The 23,396-nt window shown below is 35.7% G+C and overlaps 1 protein-coding gene across 1 annotated transcript in view; it reads left to right on the top strand.

The window, feature by feature from the left end:
- The first annotated feature begins 4,239 nt into the window (after positions 1-4,239).
- Positions 4,240-23,396, top strand: part of ash1 (histone-lysine N-methyltransferase ash1) — a 585,771-nt gene continuing 566,614 nt past the window's right edge. The window contains exon 1 of the mRNA XM_090395574.1: positions 4,240-4,722. Within this exon, the coding sequence (XP_090251700.1) occupies positions 4,240-4,722 (483 nt within the window). The remainder of the gene's footprint in view (positions 4,723-23,396) is intronic.

Raw genomic sequence — 23,396 nt, 5'->3', positions numbered from 1 at the left:
GGATTTTGAATACTGTTTGTGAAAGCTTTCAAACCAGTAGAAATTTAGAGTAGTTATGTAACTGAGTTCCATGAGAGGATAAGGGGGAGGGAGGGAGGGAGCAGTATAAAATCTTCAAAATGAGCATAAATTTTGAATCATTCTGTATAGGATATCCTTCATATTATATTTTCAACATATCTACAGTGGTTATGCACTGGATATTATAGTAATGTGCATCCTACAAAAAAAAAAATGTTGCAATTTTAAGCAAAAGATGAAGGCGAAGAGTCCCTGCTAAAATATTTGATATAAATTATGGATACTAAAAAAGACACAATCAGAAACCAAGTAATGCAATTTAACATCATTTATTGTTCATAATATATATATATATATACAGGGTGTTCGGGATAAATTTGACAGTTTCGTAAGGAAAAAGAAAATCTTCTTTGTATCTATTAAATTTAATGAATTGACAAAAAAACATTACAGGCAGAGTTAATTACAATACTATCAACAAGATTTACTCAAAATAACCACCATTAGCATCGATCACAGCTTCAATTCTGCTTCGGAACCTCGAACAAGCTGATGCTACAGTCTCCCTGGGAAGGGCCGCAAAAACTGTTTTAATTTTATCCATTAACTGGGCTTTTGTATTACTGGAAGTGCGATTGCTGTCTTTTTCAACTGCGCCCCATACAAAATAATCCATGGGGTTAAGGTCTGGGGAGTTTGGAGGCCAAACATTTGGACTGGTGAAGTCGTAGAAATTTTCAGACAACCATTTTTGACTTTTCCCAGAGGTGTGGCAAGGGGCCGAATCCTGCTGCCATACATACGGCCTACCATTGGCTACCCTTGTTATCCAGGGCTTGACTACAGTTAGCAACTCCACGAACAAAGCCCGAATTCCAATGCCAGGGTTCTTCAACACCTGTTCCTGCAGATTTGCGAGGAATTCTGCTGTACGAACGCAATCAGATCGTCTGCTAGGGATCTTTCTTCTTGCTACATCCTCGTAGTCACCATTGCAAGTCTCTAGTTCATGCCTGATTGTTTTTACTGTATTCAGGGAGCATTGGGCAGCAGTCGTAATATCCTTATTTTGATGGCGGGCACGAATCATCATGATACAAGTTATTCTCTTCCATGATTCAGGTGGGTTCCAGCTATCCATCCTTTCTGACATCTTGTATGTGAATGAAGAAGGGTCCAAACTTTTAAATGAAGAGAAGTGTGTGTTAATACATGTAACTTACGGAAAAATATAATTAATTATAAATATGTCAAATTTATCCCGAACACCCTGTATATATATATATATACACATACATACATACATACATATTGTTAAACTGGTGTTCCAATTTTATTTTAATATTTGTATTCATATATATATCTTCTGTTCTGACTTGCCCCCTTTAGTAATTTCTTAATCTAACATCAGTTAGTCATGTCTTAACTATCAATCTAGGCCGATGAGCAATTATACAAGATGTGGACGTGGGCTATGAAGACAAAGGAAATGTCGTTAATTGCCGCCAATTCCTTTGTTTCAATTCTGGTACTGATTCCTTTTTAATTTTAGGGAAAATTTTATTTCCCTAAAAAAATTTAGGGAAATAAAATTAATCTTGATAATATTGGGAAGTGAGTAGTTTCACTTATGATTGCTAAATCTCCTTTAACATATTAGATCATAATTTCATACCATTAATTCTAACAAAGATCTAACTCTCATCTGTATATGACACCATTAAGCACTATTCTTTCTATAATTCACAAATATCTTCATACTATTATTCCAATTAAAGTATAGAGTTCCTAAGTTTCATCAGCATAACTCCTAAAGTTTTTTCAATGAGGGCTCAGTCCTGAGTTGAAGATTTTACCTATATCTAATTATTGTCCCCTACACAATTTTACATAACAAATAAGAATCTACATTACCCGTAGTTGGGGATGCACTAGGCCTTCATGTGTATCCCTACAGCACCTTCAATTTCCAGATTACTTTCCAGGTTTACCTCGGCTTTTCTACACATCAGTTGAATTCGGACATGACACATCGCTGACGGGGGGAAGCAATTTTGGCTCCCTGCTCGCTCATCAGTTGGCTGGGCATGGGTCTTCGATCTCCAACAAGATCTGGAACTTTACTGTGTCAGGTCATTCCATAGCCTAGAACTGCTCATGGACACTGCCGCTTGCTACGATGACCTCACGATGGACTTCTCCGCCAATGACCACTCCAGTACAGGGAACGAGAAAAAAGCTACAGGCTGGCGCCGCAGCGCCTTTTAAAGCGCGCCCTATGTTTCTTGTACGTCATCCTGATTTCTCCCTTTCCTCACGGCGCATCACTCCTTTCAGCACCTAGCGCCAATCTTTCCCCTAGCGTGCTCTTCAGAGGAAAACCACTCGCGTTCTATTAGGTGCACGTGTATGACTTCAGGCCATTGCTGTATAATCGGATTGTCCTTTGCCTTCAACATTGTAATAGCACTTATATAGATTACACATACTTTAAACTTCACAAAACACTTAATTATTTTCAATATGATGCATTAGGTAAAATTTTCTTAAATATTAACGTGACTGATAATTTACAATTGGTTATTTTTCTCTTGATATATTAATAGTGGCTCTGGAATTGATAAACCGCGTTAAATCTGAATGAAGGTAAAGGTTTTGACTTTTCCTTTCATTCAGAGTATAACAATATACAGATGTGTGTATATATATATATATATATATATATATATATCTGTTTCTGAAACTGAAATGTGATGATATAATGGTATTTTGCAAGAAAAGAAAGCAAAAGTTTTTATTTATTTCAATAAATGTTATTTAAAAAAAATGAGTATTTGACAATATTTACAATACAAACAAAATTTGCGAAAAAAAAATTGCTTTTGTATTGTCAGTAAAGTTGAAAGAACATAAATTTGTTTTTTTCGGTTGCACTAATTTGAAGAATAAAAGAGAGCAAATTTACTATCACTACTAAATAGATCCATTGTAAAGGCTGATCAGTGGTCATTTCAAGATTGATTATTTATTTTCACACATGTGAAATTCATTTTTATTTTTAGGAAGAGAGATGATAAATAAGTTGCGCAGCGAAAAAAAAAAGGTCAAATAACATTTCATCCAACTCAGGACATTAAAGGAAATTCCAAGTACACATTACTTAAATTAAGGGGATATTAAATCCCACATAGTTTTAAAACTGAATAAGAAACTCAAAGATTGGAATCAGAGAGTTTCTTTACTTTATAGTAAACTATAAAGTATCGGCGATCACTTAGCGTGAGCTAATGCAAGTGACCCTAGTATGTAGTACAATACTGGACGACTCGTTGCAAAGGTGGGGAAAGTTCGGATCGCTATTCTTAGGTATTTTCCATAATGTAAAAACACATTTCCTAGGAAATGTATGCTGTTATTACATTATGGAGGGAGGTCACTACCCAGACCGGTTTCAGCCTTTTTTGAGGCTTCATCAGTGAGTAGCTAGACCTAATACCAAAGTGTATAGCGAAAAGAACTTATATACTCTGCGATACGAGTTTCCAAACAGGTGCAACCATTAAGTTACTTAAGTATAAAGAGCTAATGAGCTTCATTTCGGCAATGAAAACATTACTTAAATTAAGGGGATATTAAATCCCACATAGTTTTAAAACCGAATAAGAAACTCAAAGATTGGAATCAGAGAGTTTCTTGCCGAATATAGTAAACTATAAAGTATCGGCGATCACTTAGCGTGAGTTAATGCAAGTGACCCTAGTCACTTGCATTAGCTCACAATACACATAAAAACAAGTGACAGAAGGGTTTCTCCACCACAGTTAATCCGCTAATGGCTCTAAATTAAGGGATTAACGGTGATAAATTACATGATAAAAGGTAGAATGCGGATGAAATTTCGATCCATGAAAATGCTAGGGCCATCTGGCTATTTCATTCACTTCGGCCGGTGGGGAGGTTAAACAAACAAACAAACAAAAAAATGTTTTTCCTTTTCCTGCATCTTTTTAATGTCTGGTTTCCCTATTGTTTATAGTTTATTGTAGCTAAATCTAAATGTCCTTTTTATTGCCTTTTGAGTTATTCTTTTAAATAAAGTAATATTGCAATAATGTCTATATTATTTTTAATTGTTTTCAGTTATTTATGATGGGTGAAGATCAAGAAGATGCTTTAGGTACATGATGAGTGATTCTTCATGATCAGGAATGTTTAACAATGGCCCAGAGCCTGTTGACACAGAGAGGTGTGGAGTATGGCTCCACAATCAGGACAATACAAGCAGGCTCTAGAAAACACTTGTCCAAAAAGTGGCGGACAAACAGCCAGAGCTGTGGGAATACAAGCAGTAGTTGCACCAGTAGTGAATCAGATGGTGAAAGTACATGCTCAAGTTGGCATTCTGATTTTTCAGAGGAACGAGAATTTTCAATTGTGAAAGAAAGTAATTTTGACAGTGGGCAGCTGAAATTAAAAATAGCAACTAGAAGAATCCAAAAGTCATCACATTCAAATGGTGTTCAAGGGATTTCAGTTAAAAAAGATGGGGATTTGCATGGTGTTTTAGGTCAGACTCCTGAACAGCCTGATCTTCCAACTTTGAAGATTACAATAAAAAGTTCTCAGCAAAATTCAGATGACGATGATTCCATCATGAGAGAACCAGCAAATGGACCATGTTCTAGAAAAGAGTGTGATAAGGTAAGAATCTTCTCATATTTTGAATATTTTAAAAGTTATTATATTTTGATTTGACATTATCTGAAATCACATTTTTATGATTTCTTATCTTGAAAGTTATATAAATTAATTTATTTTCCTCTGATGTTATTTATACCCCGATGCACTGTAATGAATGGCAGAAGTAGGCAGTAAATCCAGTTAGTTATTCTGTAACGTTTGACTTCACTGGGGGATATTAGTAAACAGCAAAGTGTAAATCCAAAGATCTCATCCTTGCTTGCTTTATTGAGCATGAGATCTTTTTTTTGTTAATGAAGTGCTTTGTTTCCTTAAATGTGTGTGTTTGTGTGTGGGGATGGGAGGATACAGCCAACTCCTTGTGTATCGTTACTAATTTTAAAATAATAGCTGTGACTGCCTAAACCAGTGGTGTTCAACCTTTTTTACTACACAAGCTACTTTTCTATATAAAGTTATTCGGCGATCTACTCTCTTATATATAAGTTATTTGGTGATCTACTCTCTTATATAGATCATATTCCCTCAACCTGATATCTGATTATGCACAAATAAACAACTAAAAAAAATACACAACTAAAAACTTTATTTGTGTATTTGTGTATTTAAAAATTTATTTATCACTTTTAATTATTTTAATACAACAAAACAAACAAACAAATATATTGGAATAAAATATTTATTTCTTTATTTTGGAAAACCAGAGTTAGAAAAAACAACAGATTGATTACAAACTCACAAGTTTACAGGAAATGCTGGTTGATTAAAAAAAAAAGTTAAGTGAAATTTGCCATTTTTTGGACCTCACAATATTTTCATAGTGATATGAAGAAGTGGGCAATCGCAGACAGTCGTCCAAATTGTCATTTGTAATTTGGTTTCTTAATTGATTTTTTATGATGGTCATATTTGAAAAAGCAGATTCTGACAAGTATGTCGATCCGAAACACGACAGAATTTTTCGCGCAATATCAGTTAATATTGGCAATTTTTCATGTGCATACTTTCAAATGACTTCATTGTTTATTGATTTTAAATGTAAACTATTCTGAATGTTTATTATCTCAAGTTCAACTTCAGCTTGGTTTGTATCAAACAGCTCACTAATTTTATTTGAAATTTCTGTGATGTTCAAGTTTTCTTGAAATGGATTATTGATAAAAGATACAATCATTTCAGTTTTATTAAAATCTTTAAATCTTGAATTTATTTCTTCCTCAACTAATTCTGTTTCACGAATAAATTCTTTTAAATCATAGCGAAGCATTTCTTGATTTTGTTCAAAAAATTTTAATAAATATGGGAGATGTCTAAATTCGTGGTCATTTATATTTTTCTTTAATAAAAGTAAGTATTATTGGAAAGTTTTTATTGAACTTAACATGTTGATTAAATTTTTATCTATACCTTGTAACTCTAAATTTAAATTGCTTAATTTCGTACAGAAATCTACTAAAAATGATAAGTTTAACAACCATCTTTTATCACTCAATTGTGGATAAATATCTCCTTTTTCATCAAGAAAATTTTTTATATCATTAATTAATACAAGAAATCTTTCTAAAAATTGACTTCTGCTGAGCTAGCGAACAGTATTATACAACAGAAGTTCCCTACCATCATCTGCCTGTAATTTAAATAACCGCCATTGCAGGGCTTTTCCTCGAACAGAATTTACAATTTTAAATGTAATATCCAAAACATCTTTTGTGTTTAATCTTTTACTACACAGTACTTGTTGGTGAATAATACAGTGATACGTTAAAAAATTTGGATATTTGTCATCGTTTTTACATAATGAAATGAAACGTGATTTATTACCTATCATTGCAGGAGCACCATCAGTAATAATAGACACAAGTTTAAAAAGCGAAAAAGTTTGTGTTGTTTCACAAATTCATCAAATGCCGAAAAAATGTCTTCTTCCCTAGTCCTTCCCAATAATGATATAATTTACAAAAAGTTCTTCTTTTACTTGAATAATCTTGAAATACCATGCGAATAAATACCATTAACTGAGCAATATCAGTGAAGTCGTTTGATTCATCAAATTGTAATGAAAACGCAACACACTGGTCTGACATTAACCTGGTCTGGAAACTTTTCTCCAGCAATTGGAACTCTTCCTTTCGGTAAATTGAAACCCTGTCTGCGGCCTAGAAGTAGTCTCTCTCTCTCTCTCTCTCTCTGGCGACATCTCGAACCGAGAAGCTCCTTTCTGGAAGTGGGAAACTCCTCTCTCAAGCATCGTGGATCTGGGCAGTCTCTCTGACGGCGACTCTGGACAGGGCGGCCTCCTCTCTGACAGCAATTCTGGAACCGGGATCCCTTCTGCTTGCTTTAGTCCCTTTTTATTAGGCCTCCTCTGAGACCTCGCATGAAGTTTGGCAACCCCCAAAGAATCGGTATGAGTCTTTCATCTTAAGTTTCAAGTTCGGCATGCCTTTTGCTCTCCTCCGCTTTCTTTTGTTTGTAAGTTGCCGGCCATCAGAAAGTTGTTTGAACTCTTTCTGACTGACTTTGAAGATGTTTACACTTAGAGCCTGCAAGTCTTTCTCATACATACAAGTTTCAATAACAATCTTTCTAATGCCGCCATGTACAGCTTCGGCGACAATATTCTTCTTAAAGCAGTATATACAGTTAGCTTCAAAAGAGTTATTTACAAAAACATCTAATACAAACTATACCGAGACAAACAAAGTTTATTTTTTTACAATATTCACATGGGACTTAACCGAAGTAAAAAATTGGTGTAATGTGCTTTGGAATATTTAAGCTACAATTGAGTTTTTACACTTTGCTCATAATCCTATTCACTCGGCTCGCTGTTTGACTTCCACTGATCCAAATTAATTCATTTACCCGAACTTTACTAATTTTAAACCTGAAAATTTTACCCAGAAAATTACTGATTTGACAATTTTAACGAAAAATAAATAAACAATAGCAATACATTTAAAGCGAATTAAATATAATACAAAATAATGATAAATAAAATATTATGTTTTCAGTTTTAATTAAATTTGTAAGTAAGGAGGAATGCACAAGAGATCGACCTAAAATCGCTCCGTGATCGACGGGTTGAACACCCCTGCCTATATCATCCATGAATATGTAGATGAGAATTGTTATATATTTTGAGTAAATCATATATTCTAGGTCCTAGATGGTGAACCTGTGGCATGCGTGCCAGAGGTGGCACGTCGACAATTTACAAGTGATATCCTTTTATATGCTTATTAATTATTCAAGCTTGTTTTTTTTTAATTATTACAATATGTACAAGTTAAATTTTGTTTTACACAAGAGAGCAGCTAAGAAGACATGCATATCATTGGTGCGGTATTAACGAAAGATTGCGCAACCCAAAGACAACCAACAATTGTTGAGTTGAAATGCTAATTCTCTTCAACCGAATTCCATAACATCTGAAACTGTCATAACAACATTCACTATATATTTCTTAGTTTTAACACATTCATGACGGGTGTCGTTTATCGTTCCGACAGAACTTCTGATTATCGGCAGGTTTAACTCGCACAAAGTTTCAACCCTTGGTTTGAAAGTCTGTGTGAGTTGAGCGTGCTGGTCATGTAATTTAAAAATTGGACAATAGTTTTTAGTTAGATACTGTGTTTCCTGTGCAACATATGGTTTTGCTTGAGTCTATACAGCATAGTTTCTGTGAGAGGGCACATGTTTCATTAGTTAGCGCCGTTTTTATTCCAGCTGTCTGTAATTCTATTATTTGTTGAGAAATATATTACACAGACTCTGTACTTTATTCAGGGATACAATAAAACTACTTGTTTTTCTTGCAGCTGCAATATAATGGCTGTTGCTGAGGGCGTGTTGTTAACCGTGGGGAGCGAGTTACTATCGCCTCGACGTGAACATGTTTAAACATTTTTCACGTGCGAGGTATATGCAAAACTTTTTAATATCTTTTTTCGTAAAGTAAAATCAGGGGTGCAAGTTATAAGCGAGGGCAAGTTATTCGAGTAAATACAATAAGCGTTTTGCCAACAAGTTGATATCCTTCTGCTGCTTCCCCTGCTCAGCTGACTTCTGTCGTGAGTTACATTGCATAAATGTATTTCTCACTACTGTTTTTTTTTTTCAAATCATCATTAAAATCAATTTAATAATACACTTGGTCGTCGACTTATGACCGACTTCCGTTCTGGCTGACAGGTCGTAAGTCGATCTTGTGGTATGTCGGCCATATATTTATTAACAGTATTCTTTAATCTTTTTATCATCTTTATAATTATTTTTATAATCTTTTAAATTTATGATTATGTATATTGTATATAATGTGAAAAATAATACTGTACATACTGTACTGTAAACACAAAAATACAATCTAAAATTAATGTAAAAATTAATGCAAATGAAATTTACAAAATCAATTTTTAATCTTTGCTTGTGCTGGGTTGTGGATCGTCAGGGTCATGTTCTTGGGTTGAGGATAAGAGATGTTCTCTTGATGAGGAACATGCTGAGCTTTGTTTGAACAGTTTGTTTCTTTTTTTCTTCATATATCTCACGATAACAACGCACAGCATCTTGAATGATACATTCAACCTTTGTGAATCGTTCGACATTAGGGTCCATTGCTTCAAAACTGGCGAGAGCTTTATTCAGTTGTGAAAAAGAATCTGATAAACTCTTTGCAGCCAATTTCTTTTCTGACTCCTCTTCTTTTTCTTCTGACACTCTCTGTGCTTCCAATTCAATCAACTCTTCATTCCAAAGTTCTTTTATTTCACAATCTAGCAACTCCTCTACGTCTTCTATTGCACATTCTAATTTAAGATTTTTTGCAAGTTTAACTATTTTTTCTGTAATCACTTCCAATTCCTCTCCTTTTTCAAATCCTCCAAATGTATTCGCATAACATTTTAGACACTTTTTCCAAATTCCCGACATACAATTTTTTGTTACACATTCCCATCGGTCAAAATATTCTCGATACACTGAAGAATGTTGTACTGCTTCCAGATGTCTCGCAAAGATAAATCAGCATCAGAATCTATCGCTTCGATGGCTTATGCGAATGTTGTTCTGAGGTAGTGAGCCTTGAATGCTGAAATAGCTCCATGATCCATGGGTTTGAATGAGAGTGGTTGTGTTAGGTGGCATAAAAATCCACTCTAACATCATGTTGAAGGTCGTCCAGATGAGGAGGGTGGCCAGGGGCATTGTCCATAATCAATAAAATCTTGAAAGGGATACCTCTCTCTCCACACAATATTCACGAGCCTGTGGAATAAAGCAGTTCATGAACCAGTCTTCGAACAGCGCTTGAATCATTCAAGCTTTAGGGTTTGAACGATAGTAAACGGGTATTGTGTGGTTGTTGATGTGCTTAAATGCATGAGGGTTTTCTGAACAATAAATGAGAAAAGGCTTCAGCTTAAAACCCGCGGCATTCCCACCAAGCAACAAAGTCAACCAATTCTTAAAAGCTTTGAATCCTGGCATCCTTCTTGCTTATTGGTGTATGTACGTACGATTAGGCATGTGTTTCCATTGCAAGCTGGTTTCATCTACGTTAAATATTTGTTCCGGTAGATAACCTCCTTCTTTGATTAAAGAGTCAAAACTATCGACGAATTTTTGGGCTTCATCTTCTTCTGCACTTCCTGCGCCTCCTGTGACACGTACATTATGCAAAGGAAATCTTTTTTTAAAACGCTTAAACCATCCAGTACTAGCCTGAGAATCTGCGTAATCGTCTCTGACACGTGATTTTAAACTCTGAAACAGACTTCTAGCCTTCACTTGCAGTGTGCAAAGGCTCATGGTGAATTTTTCTATATTAAATCTTCCATCCACATAAACAACAATTTCTCCATTTCATGGATGGGTCCCTCGTTGTTTGGTTAAAATTGTAGACTTCATCGGTGCAGAACCTTTCACAGCTTCCCGAATTCTTTCTTTGTCCTTAAGTATCGTCGATACCGTGGAATGTGATAACTTCAAGTCACGTGCTTTCGTATTCACTTTCTTTCCGCCTTCATACTTCTGGATAACTTTCATTTTACACTCTAAATCAACAGTTTTCCTTGACTTCTTAGCTAGCATATCTGTAGATGAAGGCATTTTCCTTTTACTACACATTTTATGGGTAGTATTTCAGTAGAATTTTAATTAATACACCACACGCAACAGATGCTTGAAAGCGGTTGAGTGAATGCGAGAGATAGTTATCGTACGATAACTATTGTATCCCATAGTTATCGTATGTGATACGATACGATAAGCTGCACATACGATAACTATGGGATACGATAGTTATCGTACGATAACTATCGTATCCCATAGTTATCGTATGTGCAGCTGCCTGATTTATTATTCATTTATTCATTCATTAATTAATTTTATTTTTTTGTGGTCGTAAGTGCGTCGGTCGTAAGTCGACGACGAGGTGTATTGTAATCATTTTACACTGAATAATATTATAAATTTATAAATTGATTAATTAATTAAGGTAGATTAATTTTCTATTAATATTTCCCCTATTAAAAACTGCACGGCATCTCAGCAACTTGATTGGTAAATTTTTGGCATGCACGCATAAACAAGTTCGCCACAACTGTTCTAGGTGAATAGCAGTCTTGTTGAACCAATTATTTTATGCTATCTGTTGACCCTGTGGTTATATTTTTTCATTTAATATTTTCATGCTTGGTAGTGTTTTGCAAGTGAACTCACTTTACCATATATTATGTGCTTTTCATGTCAGACAGGCAGGTTCATTTTTGCAGCTTTCCATATATACACAGTATGTTAGTGCAATTTGTTCAGTAAAATTTTATTAAAATTAGTATTCATTCAATTAGTATTCAAATTACATTTGAACTGATTTCAAGTTATATGCATATACATCTTTATTTGCTTTTTCTGAAAGTTTTTTCACTTGGTTAGACTATAAATTAGAGATACCAAGAAATTATGTTCTTGGTTTAATTCTTTATCCAAGTGTAGGCAAACACAGTTTGCATGTGAACTATCTTCATGACTGGAATACTTGTATATAGAGGCTAATGGCTTCACATCAATTACCTTAGTATACCATAATGCAAGGCACACAAAGTTTCATTGTAGCATCAGACAGCATTTATTTAAATCCATTGTCTTAAATTTTTTTTTCAAATTTTCAGTTGCAGAAAATATCTGGAAACACTAGTTTATAATGCAGTCATTAGGTGCATGTGTAATGTAAATTTTCAAAAGCAAATAAATTAAAGATGACAAATTATATACTTGCTTTAATTCTTTATCCAAGGGATACTTGGATAAAGATTTTCATGCATAAAGATAGTTTGCACGTGAAGTATCTTCATGAACTGGACTACTTGTATACAGAAGCAGTTGACTTCACATCAATTATACCGACATGAATGTTAAATAATAGTATCCCATATGCAAAGCTCCCCCTTTCAGATGTGTATAATGCTATACATTTTGGGAAGGGCTGTGCTTTGCATTATGGGATACTAAAGCAATGGATGTGAAGTCATTGGTCTCTATATATAAGTAGTCTATTTGCGAAGATACTTCATGCACAAACTATCTTTGGTTACATTTAGATAAAGTATTAAATCAAGTATGTAATTGCTTGGCAGCTTTAATTTATTAGCTTTTGAAAATTTGCTTAGCAACATTTGCACAAGGGGTTGCTTAAGGGTCAAAGTTGTATAACTAAGAGGAGACCTCCACATAGCCTTTAAAGGAATGCGGAGAACCGACCAGGGCTTCTGACCTAATGTCCAATCCTCACCTTCTCATGGTGCACCCCTGTTTGGTATCTACTTGGATACTGAACGAACGAGGATGGGCTGGCAATTTGGGATTTAGCAGAACAAATTGTATTCTTATTGGTTAAACCAAAATAAAAAATGATGGTACAACATGACAAAATTTCATGCCGGCTGGGGCGTCGCCCGGTTAAACAAGGCCCCTGTTGTTTTCGCTAGGGAACCAGGGCGAACAGCAAAAAGTCAGCTACTGGAACAAACCTGAAAACAAACCCCAACTCAACATCACCAGAGTTAAAGATCAGTACTATCAACGTAAGAAGCCTGAATGGCAAAGAAATGGAGCTAGCTGAGGAATTAGATAAGTACCAGATCGACATAATAGGGGTGACGGAAACAAAAAAGACAAAAACCGGTGAGATCTTTATGAGCAATAAATACAAAATGTTATATTCAGGCGATGACAATCAAGGAAAAGAAGGAGTAGCCATAGTATTCAACGCAAAATACGAGGCTAATCTTCTTGAATGGCAGGCAGTGTCAAGTAGAGTGATTTGGGCAAATACGAGAATGGGAACTGGACAATGAGACTTATTTGTGCCTACGGTCCCACAGAAGGTTCTACTAAGGTAGAAGTGGAGAATTTTTTGAGGCTTTAGAAAAGCAACTGACACAATGAGAAATGAAAAGTTGGTCCTTGTTGGGGATCTAAATAGCAGAGTAGGAAATGATTGTGAGACATACAAAAATATTTTGGGAAAATTTGGAGAAAAGACAAATCTAATAATAATGGCAAATATCTGTTGGATTTCTGCTCAAGACATGGACTGGTTATTACTAACACCATGTTCCAACATAAAAATGTGCACAAATTCACATGGAGTGAAGAGGCTAGGAATAAGAAATGTCTCATTGACTATGTTATTGTTGATAGTGATGTTTTCTCCCTGGTGCAGGACACCAGAGTGTACAGAGGATTTGAAATTGGAAGTGATCACTATTTAGTCTTGAGCAAGATAAAATTAAATTTCATATTGAAAAGAATAACATGTAAGAAAGTTTTAAAGCCAATAAAAGTTGAGCAGCTCTCAGATGTGAACTGTAGACTAAAATACACAAAGATTATTGAAGAAAAAATGAAAGAGTTTGAGAACAGGATTCAAACCTTGGAGATTCAGTGGCAAACTCTGAAGAAAACATTGATTGATTCTGCCAGAGAGGCGTGTGGTGAGGTTGTTCGTAAGGATAAAAAAATCAGAACTCCATGGTGGACACAGGAAGTTAAAGAGGCAGTGAAGGAAAAGAAGAAAGCATACCAAAAGTTCCTGTCAAATAAGTTCAGCTTGTGCTCTTAGAGAATATAGAGACAAATGCAGGAATGCTAAACACTATGTAAAACTAGCTAAACAAAAGTCATGGGGAGGACTTTGGCAAGAATATAGAAAATAAATATCAAGAAGGTGGCAAAATATTCTGGAGTTGTTGAAGAAGCTTAATGATAAAGGTGACATGAAAACGGGAGAAAAAGATATCCTTGAAGTATGGAGTAATTACTTTGAAAAACTGCTAAATGAAACAAGCAGTAATGACAGCACAGTGGTAAAAAACACTGGCTAGGCATGCAGTCAGGAATACATATCCATACTTGAAGTAGAAAAAGCTATCAAAGGCTTGAAATGTGGAAAGGCAGCAGGAGTAGATGATATTCGACCAGAAATGCTGAAGTATGGTGGTATAAAAGTCTTACAGTGGCTGCACTGCATAGTTCAGAAAGCCTACAGAGAGGGACGAATTCCCGATGATTGGAGTAGAGCTCTCTTAGTACCCATATATAAAAAGGGAAATAAAACTGAATGTGAGAATTACAGAAGTATTTCCCTACTGAGTGTTCCTGGCAAGATCTATGCAAGTATACTTGAGAAACGGTTGAGAAGAATTGTGGAAGAAAAGCTTGGTGAAGAACAAGCTGGATATAGAGGCTGTCGAGATCAGATCTTCACTTTATGACAAATAGTGGAGAAAGCATGGGAATATAACAAAGATCTGTATTTAAGTTTTGTCGATTTGGAAAAGGCATATGACAAGGTGCCAAGAGAGAAGCTATTCAATACACTGCAGTTATATGGTGTCAATGGGGCATTATATCAAGCAATACTTAGTCTTTATTTGAGTTGTAAATCATCAGTTAGAATTGAAGGAAGTACAGGAAGATGGTTTCATGTTAAATCTGGTGTGAAACAAGGATGTACATTATCCTCTCTGTTATTCATTATCTATATGGATCACATTATGAAGGAAAGTGGTATTAAACATGATATCAAAATTGGAGATGTTAATGTTAGCTCTTTGCTTTATGCGGATGATGTTATACTTCTAAATAAATCCGCTACAAGTCTGCAAGATTCTCTGACTATATTGAATAGCTGTTGTAATAGATATGGTATGAAGGTTAGCAATAAAAAGACAAAGACAATGAAAATAGGCAGAAACATTTTCAATGACTGTGTTGTGAATGGAGAACCTGTGGAACAAATAAAACATTTCAGCTACTTAGGCACTATTTTTACTGAAGATGGTAAATTAAATATAGAAATGGACAACAGAATCAGCAAAGCTGGTATGGTGGGAAGTCAATTGAATAAATTCATATGGAATAAGAGAGAAATTAGGCGGAACACTAAATTAGCTGTATACAAGACAGTGTTCAAACCAGTTTTAACTTATGGATCTTAGAGCTGGGTCAGAAGTAAAACACTTGATCAAAGACTAGAGACCACAGATATGAGAGTCCTGAGAAAGATTATAGGTGTGAACAGATGGCATCAATGGCAATATCATATTAAAAATGAGGATATTAGGAAAGAACTTGACATTGTCAGCATCCAGGAATGTGTTAGCAGAGCTAATCTCAGGTGGTATGGTCACTTAAACAGAATGGGCGAGGAAAGATTAGCAAAACAAGTGTTCTCTGCCAGGTTGGCAGGAAAACGACCCACAGGAAGACCAAGATATAGGCCGATTGATACAGTACAAAGTGCCTTAGATGATAAAAATATAAGATCTGATAAGGTTGCAGTCTTGACAAGTAACAGACTGATTTGGAGGAAAATTGTAGATAGGAAATTAATAATGATGTAATTTTTTTCATGTAGTACTATCATATCCTGTACATCCCTTGAGGGTACATGGCAGGAATTTGATGATGATGATGACATTTGCACCCAATGACTATATTATAAATATGTTTCTACATATTTTCTGCAACTGAAAATTTGAAAGAAAACGTTAGGACAGTGAATTTAATTAGATACTGTCTGATGATACAATAAAACTTTGGTTTGCTTGTGGGTATGCAGTATAGTGTCCATCTGTCTAATTACACTAATTATCACTAAATATAATCCTATCCCAATGGCTTTAACAGGCCTTTACGGCCCACAACCTTCCAAGCATGCTTGGATTTCGTAACCGAAATACGAGGATAAGGTGATCAGCCCTATGCCTCTAAGTATTCCTGACTGTATTACTCTGTGTTCATGGGGCTGGTTTGCCTGCTTGCGGGATGAAAAAACTCCAGATAAACTGGCGGAAAAACCCTGCTGTCCATGCCCAAGACTGACTAACTTGGCTATGGCTGAGGAAGATCCTTAAGCTTCTCACGTCGTCGACGGGAATCGAACCTAGGAAACTCCTTTCCCCCAGGCATATAGTTGCGAAGCACAAAGTCACTAGGCTAACCACTCGGACACTAAATATAATACATGGACTAAATGCCTGAGTACTGTATTTTGTGATAAAATAAAACTACCTGTTATTCTTGCATCTATAGCATGGTGTCAGTTAGGGAGGAGATGGTTTTACTATACAGGACTTTTCATTCCACTCTTGGGAAAGATTAGGCATAGCATGTAAAAATCCATCTGTTCCTGAATAAAAATGAATCCTATTATGCTTTATTAGAAAAGGATTAATACTAGCATATGCAGTATTGCAGGATATCCATAATTGATAAGATAGAAGAGCCGCTGACAAAAACATGATGCAGGTAGAATTCTCAAATTATTTATTCATATATTATTATGTAAAAAAAAATAGTGTATGATTATCATTAGTGTGAATAAAAGAAAAAATCTTACAGTGAAATGTAAATAAAGAATATAAATAAATATGCATAACAAGCACAATAAATTGTACAAGATGATTTGCTGCTCTGTCAAACCATGCATATTCCTGCCACACCTAGATGAATCACTTAGTCAACCTTACTTATTAGTTCAATGGATAAGCCTCCTCCCTATAGCTACATACTAAGCATCCAACACATGCAGCTGCTGTTTATTATTGGTCATTTCTTTATATTTTACGAACAGATCTCTCTCTCTCTCTCTTAAGTTTTTTGTCAGTGTTTTTTCCTTCAGTGTCAGTTCACATATTTAGACCTTTAGTAATTTAAATACACTCATGAGCAGTTGAATTAGAGATACCTGCCTAGTAGTTGGCAACACCCCATTTCGCCTTGATGAAGGCTGTGATGAGGCATGGCATGGACTCCACAAGGCACCTGAAGCATTGGGGAGCCAAACTGATCCATGACCTGCTGCACAGCCTCCCACAATGCACCTGAAGCATTGGGGAGCCAAACTGATCCATGACCTGCTGCACAGCCTCCCACAATGCATGGAGATTAGTTGGAGCAGGGTCCAGGGCGCGTATATCTCTTTCGACAGCATCCCAGATGTGTTCAATAGGATTGAGGTCAGTGGTCCTCGGGGGCCAGCCAAGCATCTTCATGTCCATGTAGTGTTCATCCACCCACTCAGCCACAATTCGGGAGCGGTGGATCGGTGCATTGTCTTGCTGCAGGTACAGGTCTCCTGCAGGGTTCTGTAGGTGCAGAAATGGGTGCACATGATCTGACAACAGGTCCCTGTATTATTTGCCGGTGAGGGACAATGGTAGATATATCATGGGACCATTTCATCCCATGTAAACAGTCCCCATACGAGGATACTATCACCATCGGTCTGAACTGTACCCTGCTGGCATGAGGGATCCATCGCTTCATGTGCTTGGTGACACACTCATATCCTGCTATCGGCGTGTACCTCGACTCGTTTTCCATGCGTTGAGGGTCCAATGGCGGTGTTCTTGCACCCGTGCTAATCGTTGTGCCTTGTGATGTGTGGTGAGCAGAAGTACCCTAGTCATGCGGTGGCTTCTGTACCCCATAGCGAGGTGATGATTCCGGATGGTGTTGCTGCTCACACGTCGTAGTTGTCCAGCATTGAATTGGTGAGTGATCTGCGGCCTGTCTATCTGCTGTTACCATCCAAGCTAGCCGACGGCATCACTTGTCATCGACACATTGTACACCATGGCAGTTTTACCTGGCGGCTGTGGTTTTACCCGATTCCACGTACCCACGGTACACTCTTGACACAGTGGCCCGTGAAAAGCCCAGTGCCTGCACGACTTCGGAGATGGAGTGCCCCCATACGTCTGACTCCGACTATCTGGCCGCGATTGAATTTTGCTGAGATCTTGAGTCTTTCCCATTCTGTGCTCGACTATTACTCAGACGGTCAGTACAAGATCTGACGATATCCCCGTCACGCTCCATGTGGCACTATTCCATTTGCCGGGGCGACCACAGCACCATTTCGCCAACACAGCCGGTATCTCTAATTCAACTGCTCATGAATGTATATAAATCAAATATAGTAGTAATCTTAATATATTCAGAACCTCTCCTTCCCCAATGCAGATTTGGTTATAATTGATGAACCCATTACATTATGTGGGATGTTCTCCAATAGGCAAATAGGAAGTATGAAAAAACATACGTGGTCTAACCACAATATCCATGAAATTCTTCTCATGCTGACATGAATGTGTTAAATAATACTTTTGTTTTAAATACATATTTGGGATCTTATGATTAGTAACTTTTATAATTACTGGTGTCATAACCAGAACATGTTAAAGAATCTGATTGCTGATTATATTCATTCATGATTATATATGATTGCTGACATTGTTTTTCTCTGAAATTTGTTCCAAGTTAAAAATTTGGTTATCTTGGGATGGGGTCTTGTTCCTTCAGAATTCTTGATATTCAGCCATGTTTTCTTTTGCATATGGTAAGATTGTTTTTTGAGTACTGTCTTTGACTTCTGATGTATGTGATTTATATTGGCCATCCCATTAACACGTTCAATGAATATCACCTCATTCCTTCAACTCAGGAACTAGGTTGTTATTGCTGCCTTCCAGGAAAATTATTTAAGAAATGCTTTTGCTGAGGTATTACTCCTATTGTGGTTAAAAAAATATTCAGAATCTTTTAAAAGGAATATAAAATCTTGCATTGTATAAAAAATGCAGATGCAGCAGGGTTTTTAATAGTGTGCTGGAAGAAGCTGCTAAAAATGTGTGTTTGTACATTCACAGTATTTGACACAAAGCTTTACAAGAGATTGGTGACGAGATCAAGCTGCTAGCTAAAGCGTTGGAGACTGAATGAAGATGCTGAGCAGTTTGTGCAAACTGTGGTGGAAGGGCTCTTACATTAATTAAATGAATTGCTCTTAAATGAAGACAGAGAAATGCACAACATCAGCAAGATGCTGAACTCCACAAAAAGTTTACACTGAAAAAAAAAAAAAAAATTGACACAGGCATTCACTTATGTTAATAAGGCAATTTCATTTTTTTGAGGAAGTGGAGCTCAGCATGAGGAGATTTAGCAAAGTGAACAGAATGAGGGAAGCTGAAGTTTTTTTGTTTCAGAGATATTTATACAGAAAACAACAGAAAACAATGTCACCTGAAGATGAGCCTAGATCCAACACAAGTTATATGGTGAGCCATCTGCAGTGCTTTTTGTTTGCATTTCCTGAATTTGAAGAATTTGTTGTTGATGACCTAGTTCCTCCTGCCTAGAGTGATGAATCATCCAGTAATAAAGCAATTGTTTTGAAGAATTACTCTTGATCTGTGTGTTTCCAGCTGATTATTTTACTGGTTAAATCACAGGAGTACTGTACCATCTAGTTTCAATTTGTTATAGAACAGCAGTTATATACACTAATTTTATGTTATAATTTGCAAATAATTTCATTATAAGGAAAGAGAAAATTAGTTAAAAAATATAACAAAAAGATTGTGCATTTTTAGCATTCAGTATTGTTAACAATTAACATATTCTTTTGGTTCATTTAGTGATTTGCGACCTTTTTTTGACTTACAGTAGGATCATTTGAAGGGTATCGCATCACAAGTCAAGGACTGACTGTATAATAGGTAAAATTCTGTAACATGTGTATAGAGGCAAACAAAAATGAATGTGAAAATTAGGATTCATTTGTAATTTGCACATTAATTTTTGTTTCCTTTTTTTAATATATTGGTATGATTAGTGAATCTTTCCATTCTGAGGATAACTCATCGTTTTTCCATATTAAATTTATCATTATTCATTTTTGTATTTAATTCATAACCATCATATTTGATGAATTTGGTTGCTGTTCTATCATATCAGGTGCTATATTAATTCAGAGAGTTGCTTTATTCTTTCTTCTAATGATCGCTTAAGCATTTATAGATGATAAGTATGATGTCTTCAAAGGTCTTCAGGTTCATCACAGTTCAGAAGTTGGTTAAAGTTAAAGTATGCTCTCTCCCCACCTCCTATTTCATCTCTAGTAGCTAATTATCCATTGCTATTGTAGCCTTAATGTGTGGGCTTCTTTGGTTTCTAATTTCATAATTTTCCTTTATTGTTTGACATAAATCATTTAAGTAGCATGAATATTGAATGGTTATTAAGCCAATTACTTCTTTACTGCCAATTCACATCACTCTTATTCCATAGAGTTTCTTGTCACTACTTTTATATATGGATGATTTAAATATTTTTGTTTATTTTTTAGCTCTTCTTTTCTCTTCTTATTATTTTCTCTTATTTTCTTCTTTCCTCTGTTATATTCAGTTTGCTAATATTGTTCGCATGTACTGAAAATATTTGCTTTTTCTACTCTAAGATCTTAAGGTTCTAATTTGAAAATGACTGTCAATACTCAGCTCATCTGTAGCTCCATTTTCTGGATGCAGTTTTGATGTCTGTTGTTTATTATGATATGGGCAAATGTATATTTTAGTTTAGTATATCCATCAGATGATTCCCATGTCTGTTTTGTGTATATTCTACACATATGGATGATTTAAATATTTTTGTTTATTTTTTAGCTCTTCTTTTCTCTTCTTATTATTTTCTCTTATTTTCTTCTTTTCTCTTCTTATTATTTTCTCTTATTTTCTTCTTTCCTCTGTTATATTCAGTTTGCTAATATTGTTCGCATGTACTGAAAATATTTGCTTTTTCTACTCTAAGATCTTAAGGTTCTAATTTGAAAATGACTGTCAATACTCAGCTCATCTGTAGCTCCATTTTCTGGATGCAGTTTCGATGTCTGTTGTTTATTATGATATGGGCAAATGTATATTTTAGTTTAGTATATCCATCAGATGATTCCCATGTCTGTTTTGTGTATATTCTACCTCATAAACACACTGCTCATTATTAAATTTCTGAACCATTCTGCTTGTATTCTTAGCTTGTTTTTGTTCTTTTGTTAAAAGCTTTAAATTCAAACAAAAATTATCATAATCTTTTTTTCTTCTGATGGTGATACCTGTTCTTAGTTCATGTTTATAAGAGTTATTTCCACTATAAAGTAATATTAGGTTATATTTCTTTCTTCATATTTGTATAATATGCATGTTTTTGTGTGAATTCCACTCCTGTAAGATTGTAACTTTGCATATAGTATACTGAAGTATTGATTTGTAGTGATCTGGATTCCTTAGAGATCAGATAATCCAGAGATCTCTTCTCAAAAGACCAACACGAAACTTTTTAAAAAATTAATTGGTTTAATCCTTTATCCAAGTGTAAGCAAACAAAATTTGCACTTGAAGTATTTTCCGGACTGGGGCAACTCATGGTAAAGGTGGTATGACTTCACATCACTTGCCTTAGTATCACATAATACAAAGCACATCTCCTTTCAGACATGTATAATGCTATGCATTATGGGAAGGGTCACTACCCAGACCGGTTTCCTTGTTTAAGTGTGGGGTTACCTCTCCAAAAACTCATACAATCACTGAGATCACCCAACACTGAGCGACCTGAGTGATCGTTTAACTCCACAGTGGCACTGCTCAGTGACAGGTTCCCCCACCACCAAGCAGAACCGCTCATATTCCAGGAAAAGCATCAGCCAAGGAAGCTGTAATACAGGCCACCCCAACAGATTAAATCCCTGAATGCTCAAAAGTTGCTTAAGGCAAAAACCTTAAGGGAGCAAAAACTCTGCTCCCCTGGAATCAAACCACAAACTGGTTTCGACCTTCATTGAGGTCTCTTCAGTGGATTGCCAGACCCAGAGGTAATACCAAGGTTGCAGTAATGCAGAAGTCATTTTCATATATGGGTTGCCAGAAGGTGTCACACCTTATTATTATAATACTCTGGATTAGAGATGGATAGTTGTTGAAAGTTTTTCCACTTGGTTATACTATAAATTAATTGGTTTCATCCTTTATCCAAGTGTAAGCAAACAAAGTTTGCACCTGAAGTATTTTCAGGACTGGGGCAACTCCTGGTAATGGTGGTATGACTTCACATCGCTTGCCTTAGGTAAGTGATGCGAAGGTCAAAACCGGTCTGGGTAGTGACCCTTCCCATAATGCATAGCATTATACATGTCCGCAAGATGTGCTGTGCATTATGGGATACTAAGGCAAGTGATGTGAAGCCGTACCACCTTTACCACGAGTTGCCCCAGTCCTGAAAATACTTCAGATGTCCAAGTTTGTTTGCTTATACTTGGATAAAGGATTAAACCAAATAATTTATAGTATAACCAATTGGAAAAACTTTCAACAACTATTTGTAATCCGGAGTATTATAATAATAAGGTGTGACACCTTTTGTCAACTCGTATATGAAAATATGACTTCTGCATTACTTCAACTTTGGTATTACCTCTGAGTCTGGCTTCCACTAATGGGACCTCAATAAAGGTTGAAACCAGTCTGGGTTGTGACCCTTCCTGTAATGCATAGCATTATACATGTCTGCAAGGAGATATGCTTTGCATTATGAATACTAAGGCTGGTGATGTGAAGTCATACGAGTTGTCCCAGTCCTGAAAATACTTCAGATGCAAACTTCATTTGTTTACACTTGATTACAATGGGATTAAACCAATTAATTAGAGTATAACCAAGTGGAAAAACTTTCAACAACAAAACTTTTTGAAGTCAATTTAACCCAACATTAGTAAGGTGGGGTGTCACAAACCCCAAACATATAGAAAGAAATAACTGTGACACTGCCACCTTACTAACGGCAGGTTAAGCTTCAGTAAGCAGGTGGTAGTCACACATTGAGTGACAGAAACCATTTGTTTGTGTTTTTTTTTATGGATAGGGATTGCACATCCAGTATCACCAATATAAGGTAAGTTACAAGTGCAGGAGATACAATAAACCCTAGGGTAAGCAATGGGGGGATAGGATTAGAGGAGTTGAATATGTTTATTAATTTTATAGGTGGTTTAAAGGTGGCATTAAGATTACAATGGCATAGAATGCTGTTTATATTTTCTGATAATCTTTAAGCTATAGTTTTACTGTAATGTATATTATATATATATTTTTTGATTATGTTTTATGAAGAACTTTATTGATAGCATTTTTGTGCTATAGCCATGATTTATAAAAGTATTGTTAATAATTTGTAGAATTATAATAAAATATAAAACTTCTGACATATATATGAGTCAGCATATGTATGTTGGCCAGTATGTGTAGGCTTGTGGTAAACAGTGAAGGATA

This window comes from Typopeltis vanoorti, chromosome 7 (assembly GCF_054136105.1).
Source record: "Typopeltis vanoorti isolate ZY-2024b chromosome 7, IOZ_Tvanoo_1.0, whole genome shotgun sequence".
Classification (NCBI taxonomy): domain Eukaryota; kingdom Metazoa; phylum Arthropoda; class Arachnida; order Uropygi; family Thelyphonidae; genus Typopeltis; species Typopeltis vanoorti.
This window is presented reverse-complemented; position numbering and strand designations above follow the sequence as displayed.